The sequence below is a fragment of the Lampris incognitus genome, chromosome 2, assembly GCF_029633865.1.
Source record: "Lampris incognitus isolate fLamInc1 chromosome 2, fLamInc1.hap2, whole genome shotgun sequence".
In the NCBI taxonomy this organism is placed as follows: Eukaryota; Metazoa; Chordata; class Actinopteri; order Lampriformes; family Lampridae; genus Lampris; species Lampris incognitus.
The window spans coordinates 144,363,831-144,374,910 of record NC_079212.1 but is presented as its reverse complement, the minus strand read 5'-3'; the positions used below and the strand labels follow the sequence as shown (position 1 = coordinate 144,374,910).

The following is an 11,080-nucleotide window of genomic DNA, read 5'->3' as shown; positions in this document are numbered from 1 at the left end:
ATAAATCGGAGTATCGTCCTCTGTCTTGCAGTCCCGTTAAAAAGAATCTCTTTATTTTTCCAGTCTTTGTCTACTGTGCAAACATTTTCAGGGGAAGACCTCCAGAGATCCACATTTTAGCATTTACAAATACACAAGATTTATCAAACACATAGTGGAAAGAGTTGGAAAACCAGAATGAAGTTCAGCTGACTTTTAAGACACTCGGTATCAAACACGCCTTCTGACACGTACATGCCTGTTACACGTGTTCACGTCTCTCCACATCAGTAAGTTGTGCTGTTCCTGTTTGTGCTCAGTCGGCCTGGAGCCGACAGGACCAGTCTGCCCTCCATCCTGTTTAACATGCCTGGTTATCTTTTGCTACCTCCCCCTCCTTTCCCCCCCAGTTGTACCCAGCCAATTACCCCACTCTTCCGAGCCGTCCTGGTTGCTGCTCCACCCCCTCTGCTGATCCGGGGAGGGCTGCAGACCACCACATGCCTCCTCCCATACATGTGGAGTCACCAGCCGCTTCTTTTCACCTGACAGTGAGGAGTTTCACCAGGGGGACGTAGCGCGTGGGAGGATCACGCTATTCCCCCCAGTTCCCCCTCCCCCCAAACAGGCGCCCCGACCGACCAGAGGAGGCGCTAGTGCAGCGACCAGGACACACACCCACATCCGGCTTCCCACCCGCAGACATGACCAATTGTGTCTGTAGGGACGCCTGACCAAGCCGGAGGTAACACGGGGATTCGAACTGGCGAGCCCCGTGTCGGTAGGTAACAGAATAGACCGCTACGCCACCCGGACGCCCTGAGTGTTGTTTCTTAGTCTGGTCCGGCTGTGCAGAAGAAAAATCCTGTTAAAGATTTGGTCCTTGGGTCTCTGTCTGTCTGTCTGTCTGTCTACCTGTCTGTCTGCCTCTGTGTGTGTGTATGTGTGTGTGCACCTGCTTGTCCATCTGTGTGTGTGTGTGTCTATGTGTCTGCATCACCAGTTACAGAAGGTACATGGGTAAGAGGATGGAGGGCTACGATGAACTGAATGAGAGAAAGATTGTGTTTCTTTAAAGTCCAGCTCGTAAACGGGAAATGCCAAAAGAGCACGTGTCCAGTTTCAGAAATGTGAGAAATCCCCTGCTTCCTCTCCTTCAGTAAACTCCGGCCCAGCGGGCCGAGCGGGTCATGGGGCAGACATGTTCCCAGTGGAAATGTATAGATTGTGCTTTGTTCCTTTTACCTCTTCCGTGTTCAGTCACATGGATAACGAATCAGCGAGCCAAACTGCTTATTTCCTGCTCTAGACTGGGACTTGTAGTTCTTGAAGCAGTTGTAGTTTAATCTGCAACTGGGCGAGGACGTCAGTTCACCAAAAGAAAGTGGGCGTCAGAACTGTGCTGTCGCTGTCAAGCCGTTACTTGACACAGGAAACTACAAATTCGCTTAGAAAGACAATATTCACACAAGATCTTACTATATTGTTATGCGTTTGCCCAGACGCCCTAGGGAGGAAACTCATTTCAGCCGCTTGTATCCACCATCTCACCCTTTCAGTCACTACCCAAAGCTCATGACCATAGGTGAGGGTTGGAACGAAGACTGACTGGTAAATTGAGAGCTTTGCCTTCCGGCTCAGCTCCCTCTTCACCACAACGGTGCAGTACAATGTCTGCATTACTGCTGATGCTGCACCAATCCACCTGTCAATCTCCCGCTCCATCCTACCCTCACTCGTGAACAAGACCCCGAGATACTTGAACTTGAAGGGTGAGATGGCGGATACAAGCGGCTGAAATGAGTTTCCTCCGTAGGGTGTCTGGGCTCAGCCTTAGAGATAGGGTGAGGAGCTCGGACATCCGGAGGGAGCTCGGAGTAGAGCCGCTGCTCCTTCACATCCAACGGAGCCAGTTGAGGTGGTTCGGACATCTGATTAGGATGCCTCCTGGGTGCCTTCCTTTGGGGGTTTTCTGGGCACGTCCAACTGGGAGGACATCCTGGGGTAGACCAAGAACTTGCTGGATGTCCAATCTGGTCTGAGAACGCCTTGGGATTCCCCAGGAGGAGCTGGAGGGCGTTGCTGGGGAGAGGCCCTATTTAGCTTGCTGCCACCGCAACCTGACCCCGGAGAAGCGGCTGATGATGAATGAATGAAGGAATGAATGAATGTTGAATGTTCATATTGCTTGCTTGTTTCCATCTCCAGATTTCTTTGACTATTCTTCTGTATATTTTGGTTTTGTAAACAGTGTAAACATATGCATGCATGTGCTACGCCTGACAATATAAGACAAACATCGACGCGAACGTTTACACATTTGAAGATAAAGCAGGTTCAAAAGCCAGCAGGTCAGTAAATGAGTGACTAGGAGGGTCAGAGGAGGACATGACTTCAACATAAATTCAAGAGATTTCCAAATCATCCACTCAGATTGCCACCGAGTATTCTGGAAATGGGGTGGCACGGTGGCACAGTGGTTAGCGCGGTCGCCTCACAGCAAGAAGGTCCTGGGATCGAGTCCCAGGGTAGTCCAACCTGGGGGTCGTCCTCTGTGTGGGGTTTGCACGTTCTCCCCGGGTCTTTGTGGGTTTCCTCGGGTGCTCCGGTTTCCTCCCACAGTCCAGCATGTAGGTCAGGTGAATCAGCCGTACTAAATTGTCCCTAGGTCTGAATGTGTGTGTGTGTGTGGGCTCTGTGATGGTCTGGTGGCCTGTCCAGGGTTTCTCCCCGCCTGCCGCCCAATGGCTGCTGGGATAGGCTCCAGAATCCCTGCGACCCTGAGAGCAGGATAAGCGATTCGGATAACGGATATTCTGGAAACGCTCTAAACAGTTACATGTTGGGTTCAGCTGAGACAACAAAAGAAAATCTGACTTCAGATCAGCGGCTGGAAAATATTTTACATTCAGAGGGAATTTTCTTTTGGAAGTTTTGGGTGACAGAAAGTCGCTTCAGTAAACAAACATGCCGCCGTCATGTTTAACCGAGGCGATAAATTCAGTTTCTATTCGTCACGAAAGGTACTTTATCCCAGTCTCTGCTCTGCTGGTGTCTGAAGAGGAAACTGGTTTGCCGATTGTTGCCTGTACACTTTCGGTGCGAGTGCAGGCTGAAGATTGTCACGAATGTGATGAAAGTCCTCGTGCTTTTAATTATTCAGTCCTACAGCATTTTAATTGCTGCTGCCACACAATACTCCTCCTCACCACGTCTGGAAGACCATCTGGTAAGCAGAAGACCATCTGCAGGGCCGAGGCCATGATCCGGAGGAGAAAGAGGTGGTGGTGATGGAGGCCCCACCAAGCGGATTGGAGCTTTAAGTTGCACTTAAACAGAATAAAAGAGGACTGTGTTCAAACTGTGCTGTTGTTCAGTCCCGAATCGAAATAAATCTTCTTCCAGACTGACTGCTTAACATCTAAGATGTTGCCTTCAGACTTGCCTTGTCGCTTTCGGCTCACCTGCTTATAACATCAGGACAAACCGGGTCACCCCGTTGGTCTAACTAAACATCTCGATCAACCAAATGCAACAACCATGCTAACGTCTAATGTCCAGTTCGAGCTTAACGGTTGCTAGCTATAGCACCATTAGCATTGCAATGATTAGCAACTCTTGTATGTGACTGGCTGATGTCATCCAAAAGTTCAGCTGTAGTTAACTCTGGTCATGGAAAATGAAGGGTCTCTCAGAAGTTACACTCTCCCCGTGGGGGGGGGGGGGCAGGATGCTGCACCCCCTAGTAATGCGGTGGAACAAGATGGTAGTGGTGGCTGATGCAAGTGGTCCCAGCAGAACTGTGTTGGATGTTAGACAACGACTCAAATGGGGCTGACCAGAGCCGTCATTTGATCCAAATTCCTAACTGAAAGTTCTGTGGCTCCGTCTCGGATTGGTCGACATTTACAAAGTGACTAAACACCATCGTTGTCTAGTCCTGCTTCTGTTTTTTTTTTCTAACCCTTACCTTATTTTTCTTTTATTATTATTTGTTTTTTTTGGCGCTGACCTCACAAAGTGTTTTTCTCCGTAACGTTGGCCACTGAGCAGGGCTCGGCCTGCTCGGGGCTGCGGGGGAAGTACACGGTGGTCTTGTGTTCGTCGTAGTGGTCGATGTGTTTGAGGTGGATGACCATGTGCAGGGCGTAGGCCAGGACCAGCAGCAGGATGAGCGACGTGATCAGACCCATCAGGATGGCCGGCGTGAAGAACGTCGCACAGTCACTGGCCGGAGCAAACTTACCGGACGCCACGTTAAACGCCTGAATCTGAAAGAGAGACGGAGAGCGAAAGAGGGAGGGAGGGAGACAGAGGGAGAGAGAGAGAGAGAGAGAGGGAGAGGGAGGGGGAGAGAGAGGGAGCGAGAGAGAGGGAGGGAGGGAGAGAGACAAAGAGGGGGGGAGAGAGCAGGAGTGAGGGAGAGACAGAAAGAGAGAGAGGGAGGGGGAGAGAAAGAGAGAGGGAGGGAGGGAGGGAGAGAGAGAGGGAAAGAAAGAGAGAGAGGGAGGGGGACAGAGAGAAAGAGCGAGAGTGGGAGGGAGGGAGGGAGAGAGAGAGAGGGAGGGAGGGGGAGAGAGAGACAGAAAGAAAGTGAGAGAGAAAACATTGATCACAGGCAGTCAGACAATAAGAAACAAAGACTGATAGGTGGATTAAAGATAGATAGATGTGGGGAGTCAAACAGGATGACAGACAGACTGGGGAGGGCCAGTAAGACACTTAGCAAGACAGAGAATGAAAAATGGAGGAAAGGACAGTGAGACATATTTAAAGACACCCGTACAGACAGACAGACAGACAGACTGGCAGACAGACAGGGGACATAATTTACCTCTTTTGTGACATGAGTCAATGTAAATCTTTGTATTTTGATTCTCTAATTCACCACCTATTGATAAATACACTCACCTTGTCATGATCCCCCCCCCTTTTCTCCCCAATTGTACTTGGCCAATTACCTTATTTTCCAAGCTGTCCCAGAAAGCAGACACATTTGGCCTAATCTGGGGCACTTTCGGTACTTACAAGTCAGTTACGGCACTGGCAACTGTTGTGTGGGCCAGACGTGGCCCAACTGTCATAAGCTGGGCCTGACTTGGGTTACGGCAAATGTTTTGTGAGCCAGACATGGCCCAGATGTAATGAACCGGGCTTGACTTGGGTTACAGCACATACTATGTGGGCCAGATGTGGCCCAAATGTGGCTGAGTTGAGGCAGCCACACTCACCCTGAGTCAACGCCGTCCTTCAAGGCCAGATGTGGGCCGTACGATAACTGCAGATGTGGGCCATATTTGGGCCACAGATTCTTTGCTATCTGGGGTCCCGGTCGCTGCTCCACCCCCTCTGCTGATCCGGGGTGGGCTGCAGACTACCACATGCATGTGGAGTCACCAGCCGCTTCTTTTCACCTGACAGCGAGGAGTTTCGCCAGGGGGACGAAGCATGTGGGAGGATCACGCTACCCCCCCCAAACAGGCGCCCCGACCGACTAGAGGAGGCGCTAGTGCAGCCACCAGGACACATACCCACATCCGGCTTGCCACCCATAGACACAGCCAATTGTGTCTGTAGGGACACCCGACCAAGCCGGAGGTAACACGGGGATTCGAACCAGCGATCCCCATGTTGGTAGGCAATAGAATAGACCGCTATGCTACCCGGACGCCCCCAAACATGAACTCTTGACTATGTTATGATTGCTATGTCGCCAATGTACAAGTACTATTACTACTTCAGAGTACTACTATGTAACATATGACTGTGATATTATTACTATGTAGCGCTGTACACTGCTAGTTGGTATCGCTTGAATTTAACTGGTAATTACTGACTTGTGTGTCTCGTTTTGGATGAAAGCATCTGCTTTAGAGTAATGTAACATAAAAGGGGGGGGGGTACCTGGAAGTCGGTAAAGGTGACGTGCCAGTGACGGGCGTTATCGGAGGCGGAGCTCGGCAGCAGCAGCGTGTCGTAGCGCTGCAGGCTGGAGACGTGCTGGCAGTGGTAGGAGGAGGTGGACGGAGCGTAAACCTCCGTGACGTTAAAACGAGCCTCCTGAGACCAGTTGTAGTGGAGGGAGACGCTGTCCACGGAGAACCACGTCTGACCCGCTGATTCATAAAACGTACTGGACATCTGGATCCTGGGAGGGAGAGAGAGAGAGAGAGCGAGCGAGAGAGAGAGAGATGCAGAGAGAGGAGGAGAAAGGAGGGAGAGAGTGAAACAGACGATAACTCAGTGTTGTTGCTGCCAGTTTGTCCTCGTGCTGATTATAAAGCATCAGTGTTAGCATTATGGCCAGAAATAAAATAAGAATTAATAAATCTTAGTTGCAAAATGACAGGACAGACAGATGGCTAGCTAGATAGCTAGATAGCGGGTTAGATAGAGAGTTAGATAGCTAGCTAGCTAGCTAGCTAGATAAACCTTATGGAGAGGCCTCTCAGATCCTCCACATCTCCAAACTTCATGACCAACCTGCAGAAAGACAGAAGACACAGAATTAAGTTTAGTTAGTCTATAAAGAGTAACAGAGAGAGAGAGAGAGAGAGACAGAATGACAGCAAGATAAAACATCACACAACACTTTCAGACAACCCGCTTCACAAACCAGCGTTTACACTTCTATCAAGGGTTGAGACGAGGGAAATACAGTCCTCGATGAGTGACCCCTGACCTTGACCCCTCCATCCCCTTAACCCTCCATGCCCATACCCCCCAGTACCTATCAGACCTCCTCAACCCCCATATTCCATCCCGGAGTCCGCGGTTCGCAGACACGGGCCTGCTTTGCATCCCCCACACCAGCCTGTGGACTGGTGGGGGTGGAGCCTTTAGTGTGGCAGCCCCACCCTCTGGAACGCCATTCCAGCAGAGATGTGCAACACTGCTTCTTTGGACAATTTTAAAAGACTACCGAAAACCTACCTTTTTACTAAAGCCCATGGTCTGTAGTCTTCTGATCTTTTTTTGGGGGGGGGGTTTGTGTGTGTTTTTATCTAGTGTAAAGCGTCCTGGGGTTCCTTGAAAGGCGCTACACAAAACTAAGTTGTTGTTGTTGTTGTTGGTCCCTAGCTAAGAGCTGTGGCCTGGGACCAGAGCAGCAGCCAGGTAGGGCAGACTGATAGACAGGTTGGATATAAAAGTGGGACGCTGGGGTGTCCGGGTGGCATGGCGATCTATTCTGTTGCCTACCAACATGGGGACCGCTGGTTCGAATCCCCATGTTACCGCCGGCTTAGCTGGGCATCCCTACAGACACAATTGGCTGTGTCTGCGGGTGGGAAGCTGGATGTGGGTCTGTGTCCTGGTCGCTGCACAAGCGCCTCCTCTGGTTGGTTGGGGCGCCTGTTCGGGGAGGAGGGGGAACTGGGGGGAATAGCGTGATATTCCCACGCGCTACGTCCCCCTGGTGAAACTCCTCACTGTCAGGTGAAAAGAAGCAGCTGGTGACTCCACATGTATTGGAGGAGGCATGTGGTAGTCTACAGCCCTCCCCAGATCGGCAGAGGGGGTGGAGCAGCGACCAGGACGGCTCAGAAGAGTGGGGTAGCTGGCCAAGTACAATTGGGGAGAAAAAAAGGGGGGGGGGCAAAAAAAAGTGAGACATTAAGGAAGACAGGTCTGTCTGTCTATTAATGAGTCTCTTGTCTGTCTGTCCAGAGGGACTCACGTTGCCTTGTCCTTGGTGCAGACAGAGCCCTTGGTGTCCACAGGGTTTTCTGCAGAGAAGGTTCGTTCCGTCAGATCCACCAGGCTGCTGTTCTGGTAGCGGATCGCTAACTTCCTGGATCGGAACAGGATACACGGCTTCCCATTGGACACCACCTGGGGGGAGGAACAGGGGTCATATTCCAGGTTTATAGCGTGCATGGCTGCACACGAGGACACTACTATCTTCTACAACACATTCAGATAACACATTCTAGCTTTATAAAGAAGTAACATGACAATGATGACCATATCATTTCAGCGAGAGGGTTTTTGTCATTTTAATTTTTTGGAGGGGAGGGTTTATTTCCCCCCCTTTTCTCCCCAATTGTACTTGGCCAATTACCCCACTCTTCCGAGCCACCCCGGTCGCTGCTCCACCCCCTCTGCTGAGCTGGGGAGGGCTGCAGACTACCACGTCTCCTCCGATACACGTGGAGTCACCAGCCGCTTCTTTTCACCTGACGGTGAGGAGTTTCATCAGGGGGACGTAGAGCGTGGGAGGATCATGCTATCCCCCCCAGTTCCCCCTCCCCCCCCAAACAGGCGACCCCAACCGACCAGAGGGAGCGCTAGTGCAGCAACCAGGACACATACCCACATCCGGTTTCCTGCTCACAGACATGACCAAATGTGTCTGTAGGGACGCCCGACCAAGCCGGAGGTAACACGTGGATTTGAACCAGCGATCCCCATGTTGGTAGGCAACAGAATAGACTGCCCCCAATTTTAACTGTTAAAACAAATCTCTTGAGTACATTATGAATAAAATTTAAAGCCCTACACACACATATTCATAAAAATGAAAGAGTGGGAGAATCCACTTATACATAAAGAGCTGAATTTAATCAACTTGGCAACCACAGGCGTCAATAATTAACACCAGCAAATCCTGGAGAAGGGAAGAGGACAACCACTCCTGAAATAAAAGAAAAATACACATAAGCATACACCTGGCCCACGGTAGAGAATGAGCTTCTCTTCTTCTGTGGTGTTGTATTTGACAGTCTTATCCCCCCATCCATGTCTTCATCGGTCCCACCTCTGCACCAGGATGCAGTCCACTGAGGAGCATCTTCCCTCAACAAGTGGGACAACATCAGGAATCAGGAACTTTCAGGAGTTTTCCAGGCCTTTTTGGCAGCATGGTAGCGCAGTGGTTAGCGTAGTCGCCTCACAGCAAGAAGGTCCTGGGTTCGAATCCCGGGGTAGGACAACCTTGGGGGTCGTCCCGGGTCGTCCTCTGTGTGGAGTTTGCATGTTCTCCCCGTGTCTGTGTGGGTTTCCTCCGGGTGCTCCGGTTTCCTCCCACAGTCCAAAGACATGTAGATCAGGTGAATCGGCCGTACTAGATTGTCCCTAGGTATGAATGTGTGTGTGTGGGCCCTGTGATGGCCTGGCGGCCTGTCCAGGGTGTCTCCCCGCCTGTCGCCCAATGACTGCTGGGATAGGCTCCAGCATCCCCGCGACCCTGAGAGCAGGATAATGGATGGCTGGATGGAGGAATCAGGAACATTTTTGTCGTTTCATTGCGTCCATGAAATTAAACGAAATATAATTTCCCCCAGCCCACAGCAGTGCAACACAAAGACATATCCAAAGCCTACAAGAACACATATATCCAAACTACAAAAAAAACCTACAAAAACTACAAAAAGAAATTTTTCCAACATATCCCCCCCAAAGAAAATCACTGTCCAAGAGAGCGAAGCCAGCCAGGATGACTGTCAGCACTGCCTGTCTGCATGGGCTAGCATGGGTTAGCCTAGCCTGCCCTGCCTGAGCCTCCGTGTCCTGTCAGACCACCCTCGATGTTTCCTCTTCGGGCACAGATTCAGGCGGGGCCACGGTCCTCGGGCCCACCCGAGACAGAAGACCAGGTTCCCTCAGCTGATCCAACGCCAGCTCGCCCAGCCAGACACACCTCCCCGCACTCCACACGACAACACCAAAAACACAGTCAACGCCAGGCGAGGCCGCCGCCAGACCGCCCCCGGTGCCATCAGAACTGCCCGTCTGCATGGGCCAGCAGTCAGCTTAGCCTGCCCCGCTTCCGTGTCCTGTCAGACCCCTCTCGGTATTTCCTCTTTGGGCAGGGCGGTGGTCCCCGGGCCCACAGGACACAGCAGACCAAGCTCCCCCAGCCGATCCAGCGCCAGCTCTCCCAGCCATCAGACAAAGACACAAACCCAGGTGCGGACAAAGACACTGCATGGACGGCACTGGGTTAGGCTGCCGAAAACGTGAGTTCGCGCCGCCATCTTCCCACACCCTGACCACATACTGTGCATGACTAACTTAGTTGGACTAAACGACACCCCCTATCTCAGTCTTGAAAAGTGTGAAAACACAAATAGGAGGATTATTTCCCTTGTCGGACTCTAGTTCTTGCTAACATTATCTACGGTTAGTTAGATTTTAAGTGCACATTCGACATTTAACACTTTTAGTTGCCATGCACATTGACCCGTCTACGCTCTTCGTCAAACTTTACAATGAAGTCAGTAGTTTAGCAATGAAGGAAGTAGTTTAACAATGAAGTCAGTAGTTTAGCAATGAAGTCAGTAGTTTAGCAATGAAGTCAGTAGTTTAACAATGAAGGAAGTAGTTTAGCAATGAAGGAAGTAGCCATGAGACCTTTTTGCAGTCAAAGTTTCTTTATGGTTGCAAACGAGGTGAAATTAAGATAATTTTTATGGATTGTCTGCAAATTTACATATGGTTGGCCACCTTGGCTCATACCGAAGGCATCTTGAGGACGGGCGTCAAGGTGGCGTGGTGGTCTATTCCGTCACCTACCAACACGGGGATCCCCAGTTCGAATCCCTGTGTTACCTCCAGCTTGGTCGAGCGTCCCTACAGACACAATTGGTCGTGTCTGCGGGTGGGAAGTCGGATGTGGGTATGTGTCCTGATCGCTGCACTAGCGCCTCCTCTGGTCGGTCACGGCGCCTGTTCGGGGGGGGAGGGGGACTGGGGGGAATAGCGTGATCCTCCCATGCGCTACGTCCCCCTGGTGAAACTCCTCACTGTCAGGTGAAAAGAAGCGGCTGGCGACTCCACATGTATGGGAGGAGGCATGTGGTAATCGGCAGCCCTCCCCGGATCAGCGACCGGAATGGCTCGGAAGACTGGGGTAATTGGCCAGATACAATTGGGGAGAAAAGGGGGGGGGGGATTCCACGAAAAAAGGCATCATGAGGACTAGCAGTTCTGAAAGCTAGCTGCTCACTGTCAGCCATTTAGCAGTCGTCACCAGGGACGACATTCAAGCTGCGCCCAATACCCATCAAATCTGTGGCAGAGATGTTAGAGAGGGAAGAGAGGTCCTGAAAGGTACGGATGCCGCGACCTGTTTCCGTGGAAACAGGTCGCGGCATGGAGG

The 11,080-nt window shown here is 51.2% G+C and overlaps 1 protein-coding gene across 1 annotated transcript in view; it reads right to left on the bottom strand.

The window, feature by feature from the left end:
* Positions 1 to 3,992: 3,992 nt before the first annotated feature.
* atp6ap1la (ATPase H+ transporting accessory protein 1 like a) overlaps positions 3,993 to 11,080 on the bottom strand; it is an 8,282-nt gene continuing 1,194 nt past the window's right edge. The window contains exons 3-6 of the mRNA XM_056301887.1: positions 7,658 to 7,812; positions 6,412 to 6,462; positions 5,884 to 6,127; positions 3,993 to 4,250 (exon numbers count right to left, since the gene is read on the bottom strand). Of these exons, the coding sequence (XP_056157862.1) occupies positions 3,993 to 4,250; positions 5,884 to 6,127; positions 6,412 to 6,462; positions 7,658 to 7,812 (708 nt within the window). The remainder of the gene's footprint in view (positions 4,251 to 5,883; positions 6,128 to 6,411; positions 6,463 to 7,657; positions 7,813 to 11,080) is intronic.